Source organism: Lithobates pipiens, unplaced genomic scaffold (assembly GCF_037356315.1).
Source record: "Lithobates pipiens isolate NorthernLeopardFrog02 unplaced genomic scaffold, aLitPip1_a1.2 Scaffold_25, whole genome shotgun sequence".
NCBI lineage: Eukaryota > Metazoa > Chordata > Amphibia > Anura > Ranidae > Lithobates > Lithobates pipiens.
Window position 1 is genome coordinate 50,681,031 of NW_027507787.1, and position 26,704 is coordinate 50,707,734.

Here is a 26,704-nt window from a genome sequence, read left to right on the forward strand (position 1 = left end):
GCCGATTTTTTTGGGCCGATAGGTTAGGCCGATTTTTTTTTTTCCCCTTTTTTTTTTTTTTTGCCTCAAAAAGGCTTACAATAAGGCATGTATGAGAACAAGACATGATCTATTGTATAATCCATCATCTAAAAATAAAAAAGGAAATCCAATCTCAATTATTACAGGTTTTTCTAACCAACACAAAAAGGTCAAGTCAGTAGTAAAAAAAATATTGGCATGTCCTTAAAATGGACCCAATCAATGGTCCTTTTGTATCAGATACCTCCTCCTTTACCCTTAGAAGGCAAGATCACTTCGAGATCAGCTAGTGTCGAGTGATTTCAAAGAGGATGGCCTAAGGGACCCATGTAGACACCTTGGGACCTTTACATGTGGAGGTTGTGGATACTGTCGCTTTATAAACACTACAAAGAATTTAGTGCTCCCGAATGGTGAAAAATATAGACCACAGCATTATGCCAACTGCAAAACGTCAGTAGTGTATCTTCTCCTTTGTAGCTGCAGTTGCTTTTATGTGGGTAAAACAACCCAAGAGTTCTGGAATCGAGCTTATCAACATTTGCTCTCCATGCAGACATGTGCTCCTACTCTCCCACTGGGGAGACATGTCACCGCTGTTCACGCTGGGGTATATCCTAAGGTCTCATTTACCATCCTCTACCCCATCCATCCTGGAACCGGACCTTGCTCCAGCGTGAACAGCGGTGGATTTTCAGATTGAATGCCACTCTACCCCCAGGCCTGAATGGTATGTTATCATTCAGGCCTTTTTTGGAAGGGTTTTCATCCGGAGGGTGTGAGTGGGAACCATCTGACAACTAGCTGATAATTAGCTGATATATTTATATTTTTATTTTTATTTTTTTGATCTATATTGCAAGCAATATTTGGGGTCTGTATCTATCTATTTATCACTCAATATATACATTTTTTTTTCTTCTCTTTCTTTCTCGATTTCTTTTTACTTCCTCCTCTTCCTGGCTTCAGTTCGGGCTTCCCTTTGTTTGTTTGAGCCATGTCTGCAGTGCCCTGCATGGTGTTAATTCCCCCACTCAGCGCACGGGGGCCGCCGGATCATTCAGAAGCCAGTGGGAGAGGTTCCTCTGTTCGCATCCTATATATGTTTTTAGAACTTAGAACTGAGAAAGTCACGTTAGTATAATACAGGTGGTTAGAACCTGATAATATCTGCTTTAATAAATGTGTTTTCATTTTGTTAATATTCAATTTACAATTGTATTGTTATTCTGTTTGATTGCAGATTTATATCTTTCTGCTGGTTCTATATTAATCACATATACCCCTGATGAAGAGAGTTTAATCATATAAAAAATCTTGAAACGTGTTGGGTTTCTATTTCTGCTGCAGTGCTATATGGCATAGTGAAATTATCGTAATCTGTATATGACAATATATTGAATGTGTTTTTCCAGTTTCCTATAAACATGTAAATTGTATTGTCCTTTATATTGTGTATATGTTCATATTTTTGAATATTTTTCGATTACGATGATTAAAAAATGTTGTATTGTTTTATCATATGCCTTATACATCAATATTTACTTTTCTTTTTTGGCCACTCCTTAAAGTCCCCTCCTTAGAGGAAACAATTTGTTTTTCAATATCTAAACAGAGAGGCTAGGTATACAGAGAGGCTGGGTATACAGAGAGGCTAGGTATACAGAAAGACTGGGTATACAGAGAGTCTGGTGTATATACAGAGAGGCTGGATATACAGAGAGGTTGGGTATAAACGGAGAGGCTGCTGTATATACAGAGAGACTAGGTATACAGAGAGGCTGGGTATACAGAGAGCCTGGGTATATACAGAGAGCCTGGGTATATACAGAGAGGCTAGGTATACAGAGAGGCTGTGTATACAGAGAGGCATGGTAAATGAAAAGCTGACAGCCAAACTTTCAGACACTCATGATAAATTCCTTGGGATCTGGCAGCCCTGGGTCACCTACATACGGTCTACCAGATTTGATTCTACGCTCCTATCGATCTAATATCTGCTTGCCCCCCCCCCCACCTTTTATCTTCTACATATCCTTCTTTCTCATCGGGCCACCAGGCTTGAGCCTGGCTGACATGGTCACATGGTTAATTTTCAGCATTGCTATATTTGTATACCCTCGATATTATATCTTTAGAATAGATGGTTTGATAATAGGCTGCATGCAAAATCCCAAGAGGGCGTTTTCTAACTACACTCTAAGCAGCGTGTTCCAGGATATTGGAGCTCTAGGAGGGGATACTTATCTCCCAATCGTTCTACCTTATGGATCTGAACATATCAATGCATTACTTTTTATTTGTCTTCCTTTTTTTCATGGTATTTTATAGGGATGCACCGAATGGGTTTTTTGGTGCCGAAACCGATACCGAAAATGAAAACTACACTAGGCCGAAAACCGAAACCGATACCGAAACAGCACCGATACCGAAAATGACTGTTTTAAAAAAATATTTTTATACAGGAGGTGGTCAGAGACTGGGGACATGGTACAGGAGGTGGTCAGAGACTGGAGACACGGTTCAGGAGGTGGTCAGAGACTGGGGACATGGTACAGGAGGTGGTCAGAGACTGGGGACATGGTACAGGAGGTGGTCAGAGACTGCATGCATGGTACAGGAGGTGGTCAGAGACTGGGGACACGGTTCAGGAGGTGGTCAGAGACTGGGGACATGGTACAGGAGGTGGTCAGAGACTGCATGCATGGTACAGGAGGTGGTCAGAGACTGCATGCATGGTACAGGAGGTGGTCAGAGACTGGGGACACGGTTCAGGAGGTGGTCAGAGACTGGGGACACGGTACAGGAGGTGGTCAGAGACTGGGGACACGGTACAGGAGATGGTCAGAGACTGGGGACACGGTACAGGAGATGGTCAGAGACTGGGGACACGGTACAGGAGATGGTCAGAGACTGGGGACACGGTACAGGAGATGGTCAGAGAACGTGGTACAGGAGGCATCCCCCATTGCAGGCCAGTGTCCCCCATTGCAGCCAGTGTGCCTGTGCCCCATTGCAGCCAGTGTGCCTGTGCCCCATTGCAGCCAGTGTGCCTGTGCCCCATTGCAGCCAGTGTGCCTGTGCCCCATTGCAGCCAGTGTGCCTGTGCCCCATTGCAGCCAGTGTGCCAGTGTCCCATTGCAGCCAGTGTCCCATTGCAGCCAGTGTCCCATTGCAGCCAGTGTGTCCCCCTTTGCAGCCAGTGTGTCCCCCTTTGCAGCCAGTGTGTCCCCCTTTGCAGCCAGTGTGTCCCCCTTTGCAGCCAGACAGCCAAGTGTGTATTGCAGCCAAGTGTGTGTCCCATTGCAGCCAGACAGCCAAGTGTGTATTGCAGCCAAGTGTGTGTCCCATTGCAGCCAGACAGCCAAGTGTGTATTGCAGCCAAGTGTGTGTCCCATTGCAGCCAAACAGCCAAGTGTGTGTCCCATTGCAGCCAGCCTGTGCAGGGAAGAGAGCCGCCTCCGCCGCCTGTTTGATCACAGCGCCGGGAACATCACAGCTTTCATTTCAATAGCTGTGTGTTCCCGGCCGCGCGCCGTCACACACAGCCCCTCCCCCTTGTCCGGGCACTTTGATAGACAGATCATCCGTCCAATCCTGCGGATGATCTGTCTATCTAAGTGTCCGGACAAGGGGGAGGGGCTGTGTGTGACGGCGCGCGGCCGGGAACACACAGCTATTGAAATGAAAGCTGTGATGTTCCCGGCGCTTTGATCAAACAGGCGGCGGAGGCGGCTCTCCTGCGCTATGCACCCCCCATGATGGGCGTCACCAGGGGCGGGGGAGGAGCCCCGCCCCCACCCAGGCCACGCCCCATTTTCGGCTCCATTATCGGCCGTTTTTCTCTTTCGGCAAAATGCCGAAAAGGGCATTTTCGGCCGATATGTTTCGGCGGCCGAAATTTCGGTGCATCACTAGTATTTTATGTTTATCTCCTATGTGACCATAGATATGATGAGCTGTTATGTTGATCCATGTTATGCATCTAGACGTGAGATCATGATCTAATTATTTTCTGATTGATTGCCAGGGGGAATAATGTAAGCAAATCTAAATAATGTGAAATTAGTCACTTCCATAAATATGTAAAGTAAGGCAAAAAAAAAAACTTACCAAGATGATGTCCTCCACTCTCTATGAGATCGTTCACCCTCCGTGCAACTCTGGCTACTCCTTCTGCCATCCTTTTTGCGTTCAAACGATGCTCTTTCTCCAGTGCTTACCTGACAATAACAAAACAGACAATAACAGCTGTGCAATCTTTTTAAGAGTCTACTACTGAAATCTCACAATTGTAAACTTGTAAGCAGAAAAAATAATAATAGAAGTGTCAAAAATTAGTTGAAACTTTAGTGAGCTGCTTTCTGCATTAAATAATGACTCCCAAAACCAATTTCTTGCTTTTAGGCAAACTACATTCCTACAAGTGCAGGACACCTGTGACAAGCTGAGTGCTCAAAGTTCAAGTACCGTATATACTCGAGTATAAGCCGAGATTTTCAGCCTCTTTTTTGAGGCTGAAAGTGCCCCCCTCGGCTTATACTCGAGTCACCGCTGTCTGACTGCCCGAACAGCGTGTCGAGCAGACAGACAGCGGCCATTCTACCTTTCAAAAGCCGCGCCTCCGGCTCCGCCTCCGCCTGTGATAGGCGGAACACTCAATTTCCCAGCAGCCTGTGTTCCGCCTATCACGGACATCGTATCATCCTCGTACTACGGACGAGGATGATACGATGTCCGTGATAGGCGGAACACAGGCTGCTGGGAAATTCAGTGTTCCGCCTATCACAGGCGAAGGCGGCGGCGCAGCTTTTGAATTTTACAATGGCCGCCGAGGCGCAGACGAAGAGGGCACGGGACGGAGGCAAGGCAAGGCACGGCACGGGACGGGACGGGACGGAGGCAAGGCACGGCGGCAAGGCACGGCACGGGACGGAGGCAAGGAGGCAAGGCACGGGACGGAGGCTCGGGACAAAGGCTCGGGACACAGGTAGGCTGGACACACACACACACACACACACACACACACACACACACACACACACACGGATACACACACACACAGGGATGGATGGATGGATGGATGGAGACACACACACACAGGGATGGATGGATGGAGACACACACACACAGGGATGGATGGATGGATGGATGGAGACACACACACACAGGGATGGATGGATGGATGGACACACACACACACAGGGATGGATGGACGGACACACAGGGATGGACGGACACACAGGGATGGACGGACACACAGGGATGGACGGACACACACACAGGGATGGACAGGCATGTCTCACCCTCGGCTTATACACGAGTCAATAAGTTTGCCAGTTTTTTTGGGGGTAAATTGGGGGCCTCGGCTTATATTCGGGTCGGCCTATACTCGAGTATATACGGTAAATTTTATGTAAAAATCATGCCATGAAAAGTCTTCTCATTTTTTTTTATTTTTTTTTTAGATAAATGGAAGAGAGATTGGCTAAGATATGTAATGATATATGCACACAGGGGCATCCATAGTAGTTCAGTACATGCACAAGCTCTCCTTACGCCTTGGTAGTGCTACACAAGGGTTCTGCTTTACCTCTTTTTCTCAGAATGTAAGTGAATGGGTTAGTGAGTTCTCTGTGTCCCAATATGACATCCATGTGGGTGCAGGTCCCCAAACTCACAGAGGTTGATTTACTAAAGTCAAAAAGACTGCAGTTGCTCTAGATCTTAGTAAATGAGCAGAAGCTCTGCTGACTTCCATCATCCAATCACAAGCAAAAATGCTGTGTTTTTAATTTCCCTGCACGTGATTGGGTATTCTTTGCAAAGTGGAGCTTTACCTCATGTACAAAGCTCTGGAGTAACTGCACTTTACAAAGTGCACAGTCTTTTTGCCTTTAGTAAATCAACCCCATAGTGTCTTTGTCTGGGGACCTGCACCCACAGGCATGATAACTTCTGACTCTGTTAACCAAGATAAAACTAGCCTGAAATTTGTGTCACTGAGGTTGTTATAAATAGATTAGGAGAGAGCTTGCCTTGTCACACCACAGCTCTGCAAATCTCTGCCAATGTGGAGTGGGGGTGTGTGCCTTTCTTCCAATCAGCTGTCTTGGCTGTATACCAATAATTCACTCCCAGTGCTGAACAGAAATAGAAAATCTTTAAAACAATGTGTACTTTCTAAAGAATAAATAAAGCTGAAGACGCAGACTGCTACAGAGCTCCACATACCCATTATTCCACTGTTTTTGTAATCCGGCTATAATTCTTCTTTAACGTTTACAATGTATAGGTTCAACATGGTATCTATGTTCTTACCATCATATGTATAAGCAATGGAATATATTATATCCTATTTAAATGTTTGTATATTTTATTTTTCATAAAAACTTTAATAAAACATTGGAAATCATATATATATATATATATATATATATATATATATATATATATATATATATATATATATATATAGCTGATGACAACAGTTATACATGTAAAACTTATGTAGGGAGATTTGTTTCACCTCTGTGTATCATCTGAGGCTGTTCACTTCACTGGGTATATGTGAGGGTTTACATGCACTTTAGTTTTCTTCTTTCATATTTTTTCACTTTATTTTAACCTGGTAATCCTGCCATTATCACACAAGGAGTGTGTTAGGTCTACATAAAACCTTCATATCCTCTCCATACTAAGGGGAGGTGTTGTGTAGTCTACAGAGAAAGCAAAAAACAATCCTAACAATTTGAAAGAAGTGGTACAAATATTTTTATCTGGATGAACAGCTATGCTTTTTTGCACAAACAGAGATAATAAAATGGTTTCTGCAATGTCCACTGTAGAGGTAAGTGTCCCTGCTAGCATCTCTTCTTTTTCCAGCTACCCAGTGAAAGTGTCTTCTTCATCTGTTGGTGTGACCGGTTTTACCATTAGAGGGTAATTCCTGATGCTATATACTGATCAAGACACTTCATTGTAAATGCAATTTTTTTATTTATTTTTTTCAATTAAAGTGTTTTACACTATTAAACTTTTCATCTGCTCGATCCAGTGTTCTCCGTTTTGTGTTTCTTTTCTGTGTCTCCTAGATGAAAACAAGCAATCAACCCTTGCAGGTCTTTAATGTAAATACTGTAATAACAACCTAAAATATGCATCTAAGCTCTGCGCAAGCTGTTGGCGCTATATAAAACCTGTATAATAATAATATAATCATATAATAATGCATCCTCTAAAACTACACTATACTTCCCTTTAAAATAGTTCACTCAATTTTTTTTTCATGACATCATAAATGCACTTTCTGTGTAGACCCTTTAACTGTTATAGCCTCTGCAGACTTCATGACTGGCGTGGTCTCCCTGAAAACGCTCCACAATATATCTCATCAGGTTGTGAAAAAAAAACAAATTCGACTTTGTAGGGGAGCCAATGTGTATCAATCTGGAGATCTTTGTTAAGAATTTTTAATATACTCAATGCTACTTTATTGCCAGTGGTGGGAGCTCTTTCTGAATATTGTTCTAGGAGCCAAGAGGAGCACAGGTGCCAGTTTGTGGTCCTTTATTAGGATATGCCCATTAGGACTTTCAATGATAATGGTAAACAGGACGAAAAGAGAGGGTGAACCTCCACTTTATCCAAAACTAAAGAAAAAACTTTTTTCCTTTAGTTATACTTTAAAGATTAAAGCTAAAGTTTATTTTTATCTTTTTTTAGTTTTAAAGGGAAAAATAAAGGGAAAATCTTTTAAAGGCTTTGTCCCCACACACACACACACACATAAACACATGCGTCAGAGTGCCTACATATGAAAATGGCGATTGTAGGACACATTATTTATCACTATGCATGCCAGAGTGAGAGCAATGATTAAAAGGCCATTATTCACAAGTAATACCAACTGATGACCTATAAGGGCTGTTATCGCCTGTGGACAATTTTGGGTACCAAATTCGATTATATTATTATATTGCACCCGGAAATTGGATAATATAATGCATTTGTGTGCACTAAAATAAAACATTTTTTTACTGAAAATATGCATTTGATAAACCATTGCACTAATGCATGTGACATAAGAAACAACAGCTACTACCATATTATTTAGTGTCCCTGCTTTAAAGTAATATATAATGATTGGGGAATACTAATACTAACTAATCTTCAGGCCTAAAATGTGCAAAACAAAATGCAAAAATAGCTCTGGCAGCAAAAGGGTTAACATTTTAGTTGGATATTAGTAGTATCTTATAAATGTCGCTATCATTTTATAAGGCAAATCTATTTTATTTGACATATTCTTCCAATAAATGTATTATACGTTTTTAGCTACAAAAAAAACTCCAAAAGTTTTATACCAATATGTATACATATACAGTATATTTATTTACATATTTATTCATATGTACACATTTTGACATATGGACAGACATTTAGTAATTTTGATTAGCTGATTTATGTATTGCTGGTATATGTTTGTATTTTCTTTTTCTATATTTCATTGTAGATCTTCTATAGAGATTAATTAATCATATTAAAGTGATAATAAAGTCTTGTTTTTAATTAAAATAACAAACATGTTATACTTACCTGCTCTGTTCAGTGATTTTGCACAGGGCAGCCTGAATCCTCTTCTCGGGTCCCTGGCTGGAGCTCCTGGCACCTCCCTCCTGTTGAGTGCCCCCACAGCAAGCAGCTTGCTATGGGGGCACTTGAGCCGAGCTGCAGCTCGGGCGTGTATCCATTCAGAAACAGAGCTGTGGTCAGTCAGCCCCTCTCTCTCCTGATTGGCTGAGTTTGACTGACAGCAGCAGGAGCCAATGGTGTTGCTGCTGTGTCTGAGCCAATCAGGAAGGAGAGTCCTGTGCGGCTGAGGCATTTGTGGACATCGCTGAATAGAGCTGGGGCTCAGGTAAGTATTAGGGGGGCTTAGGGAGGCTGCTGCACAGAGAAGGCTTTTCATATAATGCATTAAGATAAAAAAACAGGTCCCACCGGGGTTAGAGCGTAAGATTCCCTGGGGCGCGGAGTCTAAGAGCCAGCAGGTGTTCACCAGAGCCTCGAGTGGTGAGGATGGATTTGGCTGCAACTGGCTCCAGGTCGCGACCCCCAGGGTCCCCCAGCTCACACCCACAGCAGGCAACAGGAGGATAGGGATGGTGAGGGACAAAGCCAAGGTCGGGGCCACAAGCAGACAGAAATAGACAGGGACACGCCAAAAGGTCAGGATCACAGGCAAACAGGGATAGTCAAAGACACGCCAAAGTCGGTAACAGAACAACAGAAGAGCACACGGCAGGAAACATGAAGCTGAACACACAAAGGAATACACAATGGTTGATCAGCACTGTTGGCCTGCAGTGCACAGGTTAATAAAGGTTCCCTGATAGGGCCTGGGGTGGAGCCATGCTTAGAGGAGAGGTTATAAAAACCACCAGGTGGAAGTGGCTGGCCTCATAGTCTGAACACATGAGGGGAGGTAAGCAAACAGGAAGATCACTGCATAACCATGACAGTACCCTCCCTCTTACGAGGCCTCCCCCTCCCCCGCCTGGGTCCAGGCTTAAAGGGAAACTCCAGATGGAACCTCCTCAACAGACGAGGAGCAAAGACCTCAGATGCAGTGATCCAAGACCTCTCCTCAGAACCCAACCCTTTTCAAAGTACGAGGTACTGAAGAATGCCTTTACGGAGCCAGGAATCCAAAACTTGACTAACCTCGTATTTTAGATTATCCTCAGAGACCGAAACCGAGGTAGGGAGAGGACGAGAGGACTTGAGGACTAAAGGCTTTTTAGGAATGGGTAAGGGCATGAGAAGATCAGGAGTCTGAGCAGGGTCCCCCACAGACTGGGCAGAGGTCAGTGGATCCCTGAGGTCAGGTTGGTTAGAAGGTGACATGTCACAAGAGTCAAGCTGGATAGCTGCAACACCAACAGAATGCAGAGAACCCTGAGAAAAAGATTGAAAACCCCTCCTGGCCGAATGAGGTATACCATCCAAAGGATGGATTGAGCCTCTTAAACGGGTTTGAACGGACATAGTAGCAGTAGGGTGAGGTCAGGTCACCGAAGGTGCTGAACAAGAAGTAGGAAGCTCATTGGGCATGGGCTGGACTGGCATAACTGGTGCAGAGGTCGACTGAATAGTATTGTTAGGTGTAGCGACCATCTCAATCGCTTCACAGGGCATAGCAACTGTGGAACTTGCAGACAAGTTAGCCTGGCTGTGCGTTCAAGGGAGATTAGGGACAGGCAAAGGTAAATGGTTATGTGAACTGGATTGAAATCAAACTGAAATCAAAGTGGGAAAGGGGCCTTAATATTAGGACGCTTACCTGTCCAGGGAGCCCGCTATGTTGGCGCCCAAACAATCTTTGGATCAGCTGTCAGGTGCAGCCGCTTCCATTCCTGGTAAGGGAACCTGGCAATGAAGCCTTTCGACTTCACAGCCGGTTCCCTACTGCACATGTGTAAAGTGCACTGCGCTTTCTAATTGGTCTGGCAGAGGAAGGAGGAGGGGGTCAAACTTACAAGAGACATGCCGCGGCCCCGTCTCCCAGAAGTGTGGGAATAGTAACCGTTCCCCCCCTAAAATGTGTCAAATGTGGCACCGGAGGGGGGGATAAGCATAAGTCACACTTTTCAGTGGAACTTCGCTTTAAGATCAGCTGGCATAAGTCACTTCTTTTTCCAATGGCCCTGGGGCCCCAGCCTCAGCCTTCCTGGCTGTGCAGCTGCAGTACGTTCAGTCTTTCACATATCTTGGAGTGCTAGTATCTTGTAATGTTAAATCTTATGTGGAATTGAATTTACTTCCTCTGGTGTTAGAAGTCAAAACCAGACTAAAGGCAGGCATGGAGGAGTTACTTTCGAAACTCATATGCCTGGATCCCCAAGTCATTTTTCAAACAAGTAAATATTTAAAAGACAGGGCTTCCATAGTGAAGTATGTCACAATTTTATTCCAAAAGAACAGGTAGGGTTCATTATTATATCACCATGTTGGTGCTCAGTTGAAATCACTTTTGCATTTTGCAATATATTTGGGAAGGAGCGTGGTTTAATCAATTTAGTATTGATTTTTACTTATCCATTTTCTTTTTTACAATTGTGCTGTTCCTTACCAATTTTCACCTGTTTAATTATTTTAGTTGCACTAATTATCTTTCCACTTTGCACTGGTTCTAGGGTTTTTAACCCCTCATTCACACTTTTCAAACAGCTTTATCAATTGCTGCTTTCTTTTGGGCTCCCCAAGCCCCACCCTATAAATTCTCAATGCTGAGCAGGCCAACCCTACAGGGTGGATTGACCATGCTGGACTTCTTCAAATACTTCATAGGCACCCAGCTGGTTACTGCCCATTGGTGGCAAGTGCCGAACCTCAGTAATTCCTCTACTGTCTTATGCTTGGCTTGCATACACATGGTCACACAAAAGTTCTCTGAACTTGCAATCGTCAAGAACGCAGTGACGTACAACACTACGATGAACCAAGAAAATTAAGTCCAATGCTTCCGAGCATGCGTCAAATTGTTTCCGAGCATGCGTAGGAATTTTATGCATCGAAATTTGCACAGACGATCGAAATTTCCGATCGGAACTCTTCCAATCGAAAAATAGAGGACTTGCTCTCAATCTTTTGCTGCCTGGAATTGGAGCATACACACGGTCGGAATTTCTGACCAAAAGCTCACATCCGACTTTTGCTGGAAGAATTTCTGATCGTGTGTATGGGGCTTACAAGGCAGCTATCCTAAACTCATTAAAAGCTCTCCGGCATCCCCCATTTCCAAATGCTTTCTGATCTCCACTGTTGGGCTACGTCAGAACATTGGCACACATTCTGGAGAATGGATGACTGATGTCTTTTGACCACCTCAGTCAGAAATATAACTTGCTGGCCTTCTATTGATTTACATGTCTGCAGCTCCCCCACACCTTCAAATGTCAGTTCCCACGTCAGGGTCTATTAATGGACTTAGATACAAAGAATAGAGCCGGCATCTCCTCAAACCAGTATCATTCTTGTATCAACATGTCATTTTCAACCCTTGCTCAGATCGCTTTGGCTTACAGAGGAAATGACAGGCTGATATACCAGAACTGGATGAGGAGGACTGGACTGATATTTGGGATGCACCCTTCCACCAGCTTGTTTTTATCAGAGAAAGGATGATCCAATTTAAAATCCTTCACAAGGTTTTTTTCCTTCCCCATAGACTCCGCAAGCTAAGGCTGACTCGGTCACCCACCTGTCGGAGATGTGGTCACTGGATGGAGACTTCTTTCACATTTTTTGGACCTGTCCAGTTTTGGTTTGCCATTTTGGATGTCATCAGCAAGGTCTCCAAAATTCATCTCTCTCGTATGACAAGAATTCGCCTGCTAGGCCTGGTTGATGACCTGGCCCCTACAGTAGCCAAAAGGACACTTTTGGGCCTATTATTATCCTATGCTAGTTCCATCTCCCTTACCTTCTTGGTTACTGCGATCATTCCCTGCCACAGGAAGATGACCTCCTACAAACCTCTTAGCATTGTGAACTGGTTAGGTGCAGCTTTTGTTAGTAGTATGGTATAGTATGTAATAACCCTTTTATACTTTCTATAAAAAATAAAATAGATATAAAAAAGGGGGCATGGCCGGAAGTCACCAGAGATGGCCGCACATTGCCAGAGCTTAGGGTGTCTGTAACTTTCCAGGGCCGCCAGCACATGAAGCGGTCCCAGCACAGCGACGATTACCTCCCTCTCAGCCTCAGGACAACAGCCAGAATTTCCAAACGGAGGAAGGAACGTTCCACTTCATGGAAACTAAGTGAATTATTTCTGCCCCTGGCCAGACCCTCTTTCCAAGATGGTGCCGGTGGCCACATGTCCTTGCAGCACGGCAAGCTGGCCAGACACAAAGGATATACAAAGAGGGGAGAGAGGAATCCGCAGGCCTCGGACCTGTCAGCCACCAACTCCTCAGCCTCCTCTCCTTCCACTAGCCAAGCAAAATCCAAGCCAAGTCTGGCAACCATGGATGAGCAGGACACAAACATGAGCCAGACTCAATGTATACCCGGCAGCAGTGCTGATGATACACAGAACACAATTGCTTCTAAAGGACATGCTTTTGTCCCTACAAAAATCCATCCATACTGATATGGTATCCACAGTGCCCCATTTCAAAGTAGAAGTTAATGACCTGGGACACAGAGCCACAAATATAGAGTCTAAAATGAGCAAGCTCACCATGTCCATTTAGTAGATGCCCTGTTGTTTAGTTCTTTAGCTTAATCGCTCTTCTTCACTACAGCACGGTTTAAACTACCTTTAATAAAGCAACTGCTTTAACTTGTGCTGACTTTAACTGAACTTTTTATACATTGCAATTCCACTTCCTAACTTTTACCCCAACTTCTCATCAAGGCATAGACCAGGACCCTACTGCAACTCCATCTCTCCACGAGAGCTACATGGTCAGACCGTCTTCTTAGCCGTAACTATACAACCCTATCAAGGGAAATCCACCTAGTTTACCAGTGGCCGAAACCACAACTACACAGAACCTGACTGGTCATGCCCTTCAAAGCCACCTTTTTAAATGCTAAAGGGCTGAACCACCCAGGGAAGAAATACTCCCTGTGGTTCAAAGCCTGCAAACTCCAAAGCGATATCCTTTGCATCCAGGAAACGCATTTTTGCAAAAACAAAGCTCCATCCTTCTCACACAAAAACTTCCCGCGTGTCTTCTTCGCAAATGCCCCACCAAGACAAAGTACTTATTGCGATCAAAGACACCATGGCATTTCACTTTAGAGCACACCCCTGACAAACTCGAACGCTACATAATCCTAATCTGTGAAATCAATAATGCGATTTACACCATAGTAAATGTGTATGCTTCAAACACACAATTTCCATTTATTCATAAACTGTGGGAACAAGTACAAAAAGGAGACAAGGCATCCTTATCTGCAGAGACTTCAATGTTGTACCTGATGTGAAGATCAACATTAACCACTTTCAGACCGGACCAATTTGCTGGTCAAAGACCAGACCACTTTTTGCGATTCGGCACTGCGTCGCTTTAACTGACAATTGCGCGGTCGTGCGACGTGGCTCCCAAACAAAATTGACGTCCTTTTTTTCCCACAAATAGAGCTTTCTTTTGGTGGTATTTGATCACCCCTGCGGTTTTTATTTTTTGCGCTATAAACAAAAATAGAGCGACAATTTTGAAAAAAACGCATTATTTTTTACTTTTTGTTATAATAAATATCCCCCAAAAATATATAAAAAAACATTTTTTTCCCTCAGTTTAGGCCGATATGTATTCTTCTACATATTTTTGGTAAAAAAAATCGCAATAAGCGATTATTGATTGGTTTGCGCAAAAGTTATAGCGTTTACAAAATAGGGATAGTTTTATAGCATTTTTATTAATAATTTTTTATTATTTATTTTTTTACTAGTAATGGCGGCGATCTGCGATTTTTATTGTGACTGCGACATTGTGGGGGACCCATCGGACATTTTTGACACATTTTTGGGACCATTGTCATTTATACAGTAATCACTGCTATATAAATGCAGTGATTCCTGTGTAAATGACACTGGCAGTGAAAGGGTTAACCAGTGGGTGGCAGTGTAGGGGTTAAGTGTTCCTAGGGGTGTGTTACTAACTGTGGGGGGGTTGGGCTTTCATTTAGTGTACACTGATCTCTGCTCCAATCACATGGAGCAGAGATCAGCGTCACTAGTTGCTAGGCAGAATGGAAAAATTTTGTTTACACAGCATTTCCTCCATTCGGCTGCTCCGTGAGACGATCGCGGGGATGCCCGCGGCGATCGAGTCCGCGGGTCCCGCGACCGGACTCACGGGGGTCCCGACCAGCGCGGGAGCGCGCCGCCGGCGGCGCGCTCCCGATGGCAGGGCGGCATCGAATATTGGACGTACCTGTACGCCAATATGCCTGCCTGTGCCATTCTGTCGACGTACATCGTCGTGCGCTGGTCGGGAAGTGGTTAAACAAAAAAACAAAAAAATGCTCGAATGCACTAGCACACAAATGACTTTTTTGATATCTTGCGATGCCAACATTCTTTAGACTTCACTTTCTTCTCTAAACCTCATTGCATGTAGTCTAGGATCGATCTGTTTCTAGGAGACAAACAACTTTTACAGAGATCCATGACATCTCGTGGTTAGACCACACTCCTATCACACTACTCTTATGAGAAAAATCAGACAAACCACCTATGACCACATGGCGGAATAACCCTCAGGTGATGTCATCCCTTTGTATTGCCACCAAAATCTACAGTCATCTCAGGGACCTTTTTTTTTATATAAATGTTCCTTCAGTTACTTACACTTTTACCCTTTAGTCTTGGCACAAAGCTTATATTTTTATAAAAATCTGCTTGCAAATAAAACGCCAAAGGACACAGGAGCTATCCAAAATACTGGACACTATACACAATTTAGAGAAAGCAAACAAGGCAAATGTTACACCTTATATCAGTACAAAAATCCTTCAAGCCCGAGCTGACAACCCTCCTCACGTGAATCATGCAAAAATGTCACACAAACTCCAAGCTAACTTTGAATGCGTCTGGTAATAAAGCAGGAAAGCTGCTTGCAGTGCAAATCAAACAATCTAAAGCTAAACAGAAAATTTAAACTAAAACAGAAAATTACCTTTTTTCCTCACCCGACCCACGGTGCCAAAATGTTCCAACCAAAAGACATTGTTAATGCCTTTAAAACATAATACAACGACCTATGCAATCTTAAAGACTACCCGTCGATTCCCCATCCCATCGAATCTGTAATCACAAATTTCCAGGATTTGTTACAACTCCCTAACCTATCCAAAGCCCACATAGACAACCTTAAGGCCCTGTTTACTATCGAGGAGATAGAAAAGGCCATTTTCTCACTCTAGAATGGCAAAGACCCTTAACCCAGACAGCTTCTCGGCCAAATATTACAAACTATTCTCGAAAACTTTAAACCCCATACATGTGCCAGACTTTCAATGCTGCTGTTTCCTCTGGAGGGTTCCCAAATGAGATGTCTGCTAATGTTATAACGCTTCCTAAGCCTGAGAAGGAGCTGGTGTACCCCCACAATTTTCACCTGATCTTTTTGCTGAACACCAATATTAAGCTATATATAAAACTAATAGCACCCATCATGACTCACCTTATTCATCCCCACCAAGTTGGGCATAATTTACTGCACCATGCTTAATTCATGAAAACCCCAACCCTGTTCCTAAGACTCGACACAGAAAAAGTGTTGACTGGGTACATTGGGGATACCTTCTACAGACCCTCAATAAGTTTGGTTTTCATGGCTTTTGTCAGCATTTACGGCCTTACATACCACACCGTCAGCCAGCATGGGAATCCCAGATATTAAGGATTACCACGCAGCAGTAATCCTTGATCAACTTAGACACTGGTTCGCGCCAGCCTGCAGCAAGCAATGGAGGAGTATTGGACAATTGTTTATAGCCAAAGGAGACTTGGGCACCCTCCTGCAAGCTCAATCTATGCCCAGCCTACAAATCAAATCTGATCACCTAACCATAAGCTGCAGTTGAAGCATGGATGACATTCCTCCCTTCCAGCACTAACAATTCACCTGAAATACATATACCCATCCCCCTAGAAATCTTTAATTTCCTGATACCCACTATATCTCTCAAACATTGGTTGCCACTCAGGCACAAACCGCTGGAATCGATCCTACAGTACAATAAACTCCCAACTCTTCTCTGAATTACAAGCCAAATTCCACCTTCCCCCTCAAAGCATGTTTCCTTATCGGAAAATTGCTTCCAACCTCAGTAAACACCCTATTCCAGTAGTAGCCCTTCCTAAAAAAGCCTGGTCTTTCTGGTCCTCGGACTCTTCAAAAGCTAAAGGTATTACACTCTCCTACAATCTATTACAGGTCAATGACGAATTTTTGAAATCCCCAGCCCTCTAGTGTTGGGAACGTGATTTAAACATGTCTGCTGCTAATGCTCAATGGCAACAGGCTATCCTATATAAACAAGGCACCTCTTAATGTGTAACTTACTGGGAATTGTCCCAAAAACTCCATCACAGATGGTACTTTACTCCAGTACAAATGTCCAAGTTTACCAATATAGATGGTAACCAATACTGGGGTGGCTGCTCCTAAACAGGGTCTCTGACTCAAATAGTTTGGGAATGTCCACATAGTTGCAGCTTCTGGAAACAAGTTTTCACTCTTATCTCTGAAGTTACGGGTTGCCTGACAGCACCCACCCCAGCATTGGCTATACTTAGCATAGACATAGACAGGTTCCCTTTTAGTTCTAGGAACCTGGTTATGCATACACAGTTTGCTGCCAGACTGATGATAATGCGGAAATGGAGACATTCTATGACTCCAAATTTATCTGATGTCAAACTTCAACTGAACATGATACTTGAGTATGAAAGGGCCCTACGTTCTAGTTCCCTTGTGAACTTCCATAAAAGATGGGATCTCTGGCTCAATGCTAACAAACAAGAGTATCTGTACATATTGTGAGCTTTAAAGAATAAGATTACACCTGTTGTAAGTGCTTAAGAGTCCTCCCAGGACCTTCCTTTTGCCTAGTGGCATGACTTGCCTTAACTTGCATGTTTTTACCGTCTGCTTATCATTGTACTTGCTTTTGTACACAAGCGTATGTCCTGTATATTCTACTTTTCAAAACCAAATAAACATTATATTGAAAAAATAATAATAACTGATTAAAAAAAAACTTGACAGAAGGTCTGACCCTTTCCTACACCACCCAAAACTAAATTATTGAATAATCTACTAGAGTTGGGTTAAATGGTACCAAAATTAAAATTACATAAAATCAAGATGTTTCAATAATTGCCTGGGAGTACCTTTGGTGCCTGGGAGTACTGAGAGTTCCTGGAATAACTGGGAGAACTGAGAATAGCACCTTTAGTATCTGAGGCTACTGGGAGCAGTGACAAGTGTTTGCTGAGAGTGACGAAGGGGTGCTGTGAAGTGACGCAGGGTGCTGTGAAATGAAGCAGAGTGCTGAGGGTGACCTGGAGTGCTGAGAGTGACGCGGGGTGCTGAGAGTGGCGCAGAGTGCTGGGAGTGACGCGGAGTGCTGAGAAGTGATGCGGGGTGCTGAGAGTGGCGCGGGGTGCTGAGAGGGACTGTGAGTTAAAAAGGAGTAGCTGTAGCGTCAGAGGAGCTTGGAGTAGAGTGGAGTAAAGGTAGCAAGTCGTTCCTTATTATCCCTATTAGAATAGAGTGTAAAAATGTCCAACAGGATTGGTGATGCCACTCAGTGCACATCCTGCTCCATGTATGTGTTCCTTGATGAGCCAATCGAGGGTGAATACTGCTGTGCAAGATGTCAGCTAGTTGTTTCTCTGGAAGACCAGATGCTGAATCTAGAAGACAAGGTGGCAACACTGCACAGCATCAACAACCTGGAAAGGAGCTTGGACCTTATCCAGCAGGTGCTGGTGGGGGTCAGTGTAGAGGAGGTTGGAGACATGGAGGCACAGGAGCCAGAGGTAGGTAGCTGGGTGACAGCTAGAAGGGGGGGTTAGAAGAAAGAGCACTAGGGAGGCCAATCCTGAGTTGGTAGACCCCAGCAAATATGCCACATTAAATTATGTTGGGGATATAAACTCAGGGGAGGCAGTGCTGGTGCAGACACCCTCCCGTAGCTGCCAAGGAAGTGATTGCTCCAGTAAAGAGGGGGGCAGAGATGCAGGAAAGGTTAGACAGGTACTGGTAGTAGGGGACTCAATTAATAGGAAGACAGAGAGGGCAGTATGTCACAAAGACTGTGGTCACCAAACAGTATGCTGTTTACCGGGCGCTCGGGTTCAGCACATCGCAGATCAGGTGGACAGATTATTGGGTGGAGCTGGGGAGGACCCAACTGTCATGGTACACGTTGGGTTAGGGAATAGACTGAAGAGAAGGACCTCCAAGGTGGTTTTCTCATAAATACTACCTGTGCCTTGAGCCACACCAGAGAGGCAGCAGGAGCTTAGGGAACTGAACAAGTGGCTGAGGAACTGTTGTAGCAAAAAGGGGTTCGGGTTCCTGGAGAACTGGGCTGACTTCTCAGTCAGTTACTGGCTCTTTAATAAGGACGGGCTGCACCTTAATGGGGATGGGGATGGGGCAGCACTATTGGGAAGGAAGATGGCCACAAAGTTGTAGAGGCTAGGTGTTGGGGGGAGGGTTCAAAGAAAGTGACAGCCAGCAGCGAGCAAAGGACAGAGGGTAATACTGAAGCCAATAGTGGTGTAACGGATCGTCACCGATCCGTGATCTGAACGGGTCAACCTGTTCAGATCCACACACTATGCGATCCGCAGAGCGCTTTGCTGACTCAGCCTCGGCCTAGCTCCGGAGTGGCGGCCATCTTGGTACACCCGGCGGCGGTGGTGAGCTGCGCACTGACGCCATCACCCCTCTGGCCGGTGTAACGACATATTCGGCGACCCATCGCAGTTTGCTACGGAAGTGACGTTCCGTCACCACCATCTTGCTAAACCCCGCACTCCTCCATAGTAAGGATACACTAAGAAGGGGGAAAGCGGACATGATGGGAGCAGGCCTTTGGTATAGATATACCCCTGAACACATGGCAGCTAATATGGTCACAGGCTGCTAAGAGCTCCATTTGCACTCTGTTTAAGGACAATCAGTACAAGATTCTCCTTCTTTGGTACTAGACTCCTGACCTGCTCCACTTTATATACCCCTCGGCTGATCCCCGGTGCTGGAGATGCTGTAAGGCGAGAGGGATGTTATTCCATATCTACTGCCCTATACTCACCCCCTTCTGGCAGAGAGTACACTCCCTGATTCAATCCATCTTTGAGACTGGGGTGCCTCTCGATCCGAAAATTTTTCTCCTAGGCCTCCCACCTGCTTCCTTCTCTAAACTCTCAAAAAGGCTCTTAGCCCACATACTGACTGCAGCAAGATGTCTGGTGGCCCTGAGGTGGAAAAACGGGGAGCCTCCCTCACTACTCGAGCTGCACCCCAGGATCAGAGATGTTAAAAGAATGGAATATCTGATGGCCTCGCTAAATAACACTCTTGATAAACATAACCGAATATGGGAACCCTGGGTTATGTTGGAGACCCCCACGTTCTAATGCTCCATAGGTCCATAGGTTGTGGAGGTCATTGGTAACTGAGAATGATGCCCCCTGGGTGGCTCCCCTCTTCTTCTTTCTTTTCTCTACTACTCTTTACTTTTTTTTTTCTTTTCATTTCATCCTCTCTGCTGTACACTTTTCTCCTCTTGTATTAGAGTGTGCACCTTTGTACAGGTGAAATTCAGTTTTGTTACTGCATTAAAGTGTCAACTCTACAGATCCTGGAAGGCTGTAGGACGGTCTCAACTAGACTGAATTTAGTTACCGACCAATTATATTTGTTGAATCTGAGTCAGAAATACTTGTCTCGCAGCAAAATCTATTTCCCTGTATCCTGTGTTGGAACTTCTGTTCTTTTGAAAAATCAATAAAATTGTTAGTTTTCAAAATACCACTTTAAAAGTAAAGTATGGCCTTTTTTTTTTCCAGAATCATACCTACCTAGGTGGATACAGTATCGGTCTGTGATTAGTGGTAATTAAGTGTATCTCTGAGCTGATGTTGGCTGGCAAGTCATTGATCAGGGTGGGGCGTGTCTGTTCTGGAAAGCTGTCATGAATGTGACAGTTTTCATACAAGCTATTGGGATCTGAGAACAGGTATATCTTGTTACCATTGTATTGCAGGTCAGTGGACCGACCTGAATCAGTAGCTCTCCCCCATTTTGCGTCTGTGCGTCCCAGGTTGGCATTGTGTCCACAGTAGCATTTACAGCAGAAAAGCAGAGGAGGACTGGCTAAAGAGGGATTACTTTGATGCAGTTGGCCAGCTTAAACATGTATTGCAATATGTGTGAACTAAATATCCCTATTTTTCTATTGCAAAGTTTGCTTGAAAGGGTCCTTTCACACGGGGCGGATCAGTGCACCGATACGCCCCGTGGATATCCGTTTGCTCAGCGGGGATCACTCCGTCGATCCCCGCTGAGCAGGAAGATGACAGGTCGGTCTCTGCACACTGCGCAGGGACGGACCTGTCACAGCGCCGCTCTCACCTATGGGAGATCGGATGACAACGGACCGCAGGGCCTGAATGGATCGTCAGTGTGAAAGGACCGAAATGGTATAACATTGTGCAGAGGGTTCATCCAGTATTTTTATTTCTCATATAGGGCCAAATTCACAGCTGACTGGGTGATGCCCCGGTGTAACGATATATTCAGCAACCCATCACAGTTTGCTAAGGAAGTCACGTTCCGTCGCCGCCATCTTGCTACACTCCACACTCGTCCATAGTTAAGGCCCGTACACACGATCTGACTTTTTGACAACAAACGTGCAAATTAGATGTTTTGAAGCAACATCCGATGGTGTGTACGCTCCATCGGACAAACTTTTACGGTTTTCATCTGACTTTTGTTGTCTGTGCGAACGGACAAACTTTCTGGCAACAAAAGTCCCATGGAGCAAAGTCTGATCGTGTGTACAGGAAACCATAGGACTTTTGTACAAAGTACAAACACGCATGCTCAGAAGCAATGCTAAAGATCAGACAACAATACAGAAGTTGACCAAAGATGGCGGTAAAGAGCAGAAAAAACATGTGGTTTGGTGAAAGTTGGCTGAAAAAGTCCTGCCGTGTGTATGCAATACAAGTTCTTGGCCGACGCCCTTTGTACAAAAATCCAAGGGAAAGTTTGTACAAAGTACTATCGTGTGTATGAGGCTTAAGCAATAATTTACCAATTCATGATTGCTCCTAGAGTGACTCTATATTGCCAAATCCTCGCCAGTGCACTGTATTGGACCTCAATTCAAGGAAAGGATCAGACTTTTTGACAACAAACATGCAAATTAGCTGTTTTAAGGCAACAACCAACCGTCTGTACGCTCTATCGGACAAACTTTTTCGTTTTTTATCTGACTTGTTGGCTGTGCGAACGGATAATCCTTCCGGCAACAAAAGTCTGATGGCGCAAAGTCCCAACGTGTGTACAGAAAACCATAGGACTTTTGTACAAAGTACAAACACGAATTCTCAGAACCGATGCAAAAGATCAGACAACAATACAGAAGTTGACCAAAGGTGGTGATAAAGAGCAGAAAAACCACGTGATTTGGTGAAAGTTGGCTGAAAAAGTCCTGCCGTGTGTATGCAATACAAGTTCAGGGCCGACGCCCTTTGTACAAAAATCCACAGGAAAGTTTGTACAAAGTCCTATCGTGTGTATGAGGCTTTAGTGTATCCTTACTGTGTACGAGTGTGGGGTGTTGCAAGATGGCGGCGACAGAACGTCACTTCCAAAGCCAACTGCGATGGGTCGCCGAATATGCCGCTACACCGGCCCAACCTAAATGTAAACAAAGTGGCAAAACAGACAATCCTACCACTGAAGTGAATGGATGCCACGCATGCATGCATTAGTACAGCCTTGATTCTTTCAGCCATGTGCTGTGCAGCGATATTGTGGTTCACATTGTGTCGAAAGAGTCAGAATTGGAGCAGAAAGAGAAACGGGCAACAAAAGCACACTACAAAGTTCACATTGGTGTTGATTTACTAACGGCAAAGTGCAGTTTCTCCAGAGCTTAGTAAATGAGCAGAAGCTCTGCTGACTTCCATCGTCCAATTATGTGCAAGCAAAAATGCATTTTTTTTTTATTTTCATTGCACATGATTGGGTATTCTTTGCAAAAGTGAACCTTTACCTTATTTACTAAGCTCTGGAGACACTGCACTTGCAAAGTGCACAGTCTATTTGTCTTTAGTAAATCAACCCCATTGTCTGTTAACCCTGCTCTTCAAACGCAAGCCCCAATAGACTAAACCTGCCTTTTGAAAGCTAGTAGCTCTGCTCGATGCGACTTTACTAGTAGGCTTTACTTTCTGATTGTCATTATTTAAAACCAGCTAGAGAAGCACAAAAGATTAAAAGCCCATGACTGCATTTTCAATTATTTACATGGTCATGCCCTTGTTAGAGAGATACATAAAAGCATAGGAAGGCTAAACAGAATGTTACAAAAAAAACTAATATAATACATATTTGAAAAATACATGTGTGTGTTTTTTTTCTGTAGTTATATAAGGTTGTAAATATGTAAGATTGTATGCTTGATTATCTCCTGCCACTTTAATATTTGTATTACAAAAAAAATTAATGGGTGCTAAACAGGATCTTCCAGTTCTTCATATGCTATCAACCCATACAACAAATGATGAATAGGGCTCTGTACTGATTATAAATGGATATAATAATGTAAATATTCTTACAAAATAAAAGCTTTGATTTGAACCAGCTTCAATACAGAGTTTAAAGCAGTGATTCTCAACCAGGGTTCCTCAAGAGGTTGCTAGGGGTTCCTTCAGCATTGGGCAATGTCTGCCTCTCAGATAAGTTCCCACTGTTCCCAAGATCCCATTGATCTTTTTAACTATCTGTAAGGAGGTAATTCTTCCCAATGACCACACGTGTTGGAGAGTACCATTGAGAGTACCATTCTTCCCACTGACCATCACACTAATGTATTACATTAAAGTGGTTGTAAACCCTTACAACACACTTTGACCTACAGGTAAGCCTAGATTAAGGCTTACATGTAGGTCCAAGAAATATCTCCTAAACATATACGGTTTAGGAGATATTTGCCCGAAGACAGGCACCGCTGTCTACGGCGCATGTGCCGTAGACAGGGGCGCACAGGCGCACTGAGCGCGGCATCGTCAACGACAAAGATGCCACTCGTGTCGGCTCCCGTGCGCATGCGCAGGAGTGACGTCATCGCGGCTTCGCCGAATGACAGCGGCGGAGCTGCGAGACCCCACCGAGAAGATGGATGCGCAGGACTACAGGGGACAGCGGTGACTTCGCTGGCTCCTGTGTCAGGTAAGTGACACATAATGGGCTACTATGCGATGCATAGTAGTCCATTATGCTTTGCCTTTGCAGGGAATGAAAGAGGAAGTAAACTCATCAGGGTTTACTTCCTCTTTAATGTATCATGAATTGTAGATTTCTCATTTTTAGCAGGGGTTCCCCGAGACCAGAGAAATGTTTCAAGGATTCCTCTGTGTTGAAAAGATTGAGAAAGGCTGGTTTAAAGTATCCTCGCCTTGTAAAACAACCCATTCAGTTTAAGGCTGCTTTACACTGAAAGCACCAGCCGTTAGCAGCGCTTTACCGCTGTTTAAACTGCACTTTCATTCCACTTTACGGCCACTAGGGGGCACTAGGGAGCCCTGTGCGTCTTTTGATCCGTTTCAAGTCCGAATTTAGCCAAAAATTTGGGCTGAAATCAGACCTGAAACAGTGAACGAGGACGCACCAGATGCCTGCTGCGTGCTCATATGTGAACCCAGCCTGAGAGGCTCCAGAAACAAAAAAATAATAAATGCCTATTTTTTTACCTGCAATGTGCGTTTATTATTTTTTGTTAAAAGGTAAACTTATCCTTTAACCCTCATTCACATTTGTCAGGTCAAATCGTATGACAAGTCGCACCCTATTGTCGGCGAAGGGCATGTTCAAATTGATACAGTGCCAACTTTGCAGTGCTGCATGGATTTGAAAAAGTAGTTCCTGCACTACTTTTGGTGATTTCAAGTTCGACTGGCATAGACATATGTGCATGAAGCCGAACCAAAAATCGTGCAATTTCATATCAAGTTGCACGATTTCAAAGCTGCAGTCAATGTGAATGGGAGCTTAATAGGAGAGCAGAGGGATTAGCAGGAACACGAAGGATTTCACATAAAGGAATCAATACAAAGAGAACAGGATATTTTCTCATACAAGTACATGGTACAGCAGGCACATATCAGGAATATTAAATGTTGACTTTTACATATTATTCTAATTATATAATAATGACTGAAACTAGATTCCTAAACACATGCACCCTTATGCCGCGTACACACGACCGGACTTTTCGAGGGACTAGGTCCGGCGGACTTTCGGCGGAGTTCTGACGGACTTTCCGAATGAACAGACTTGGCCACACACAATCACACCAAAGTCCGACAGATTCGAACGTGATGACGTACGACCAGACTAGAATAAGGAAGTTCATAGCCAGTAGCCAATAGCTGCCCTCACGTTGTTTTTTGTCAGAGCGGATTTCTCGGTAGGAACTGGGTCCGGCGGAGTTCCAGCAGAAAAATTTGAAACATGTTCCATTTCTAAAGTCTGTCAGATTTTTGCAAATCAAAAGTCCGCTGCAGCCCACACACGATCGAATGGTCCGCCGGAATCGTTCCGTCAGACCTTTGATGTCGAAAAGTCCGGTCGTGTGTATGCGGCATTAGACACGGTTCACACTGGGAGGACGTGTCAGGTGACTTAGCCACCTGACAAAATGCGCTCCATTCTGTACAATGGAACTGTTCTAATAGGAGCGACACAAGTCGCTCCGACTTAGAAAAAGGTTCCTGTGCTACTTTTGGAGCGACATCAAGCGACTTGCATTGACTTCTACACAGAAGTCATTTTGCAAGCCGCTGCTGAAGTCGGATGCAGGTTGCCTGAGGCAGTCGCGCTGCAAGTCGTGCTGCCTCAGTGTGAACCGACCCTTACTGCCATGGTTCTTCCATTAATAAGTACACTATGCCCAGGTTCACACTGAGCTGCAGGAATGAAGTTCAGCTGAACTCGCACGATTTCACTCCCGCATGTCAGTCCTGATTTCGCCCATGATTTCAGAGACCTCTGTTCACTGGCGATGAATGATGAATCAATCACTGTAATTTAAATTTGCATCTAAAAGATATTATATATATATATATAATATATATATATATATCTATCTATCTATGTATAAAATAGTTTTTGGTATTTATTTCTAATAATAAAAATTATACATTAAAAACATATATATAAACATATATTTTATAATAATAATAAAAATAAACTGAATTCGAAAACGACACTGCCTCTACTGAAAAAAAACCCATGTAAAATGCAGTCAACCATGTGTTTTCTGTGCGTTTTCTGCATGCGTTGTGCTGTGAAAAAACCCCAAATGTACAAATATACAGCACTAATGCAGCTAATAAAGTTAAGTAATTAGGCAGAAAATGATATTTTCTCTTATATACATGATCAGAGGTGTTTGTCTAGTAAATATGAGAGGTATTTGGAAAAGTGTGTTATCAGTGAACAGGAAAGTTCCATTCAGTCATATGACATGGTTCATTATATAGCAGTGTAAAGGGAAAGCAATCTCCTGAATGAATGAATGAATAACTGCAGAGTCTCCTCTACACACCGGGGTATTCCCTCTAATGTCCCATGTGTAACTTACCGGCTCCTCTCTCAGCTGGCACACCCACTGACTGAGCTCTCTTCTACACCCAACAGACAGCAACAGATGTGCAGCACAAGGTGCCGCTGTCCTCGGCCAATCAGCGGAGGAATCCCCAGAGGCGGACCTGGTTGGGAACAACAACACTGAGGCCTAGCTGCTCATACTTGCGGGGTGGAGCCGGGGGCTCGCCTCAGGAAAGTGCCGGGCAGCGGCTCGGCGTGCTCATGAATGTTCACTTCCTCTTTCTGTACAT

The 26,704-nt window shown here is 44.1% G+C and overlaps 1 protein-coding gene across 2 annotated transcripts in view; it reads right to left on the bottom strand.

The window, feature by feature from the left end:
- Positions 1-26,598, bottom strand: part of LRRC20 (leucine rich repeat containing 20) — a 464,508-nt gene extending 437,910 nt beyond the window's left edge. Inside the window, exons 1-3 of one of the 2 annotated variants that reach the window (XM_077454430.1) lie at positions 26,449-26,560; positions 6,060-6,164; positions 4,135-4,244 (exon numbers count right to left, since the gene is read on the bottom strand). In XM_077454430.1, the coding sequence (XP_077310556.1) occupies positions 4,135-4,204 (70 nt within the window). In that variant the 5' untranslated portion in view covers positions 4,205-4,244; positions 6,060-6,164; positions 26,449-26,560. Of the gene's footprint in view, positions 1-4,134; positions 4,245-6,059; positions 6,165-26,448 lie in introns of both variants that reach the window. The other variant, XM_077454429.1, reaches the window with a different exon arrangement.
- Between the last annotated feature and the right edge of the window lie 106 nt (positions 26,599-26,704).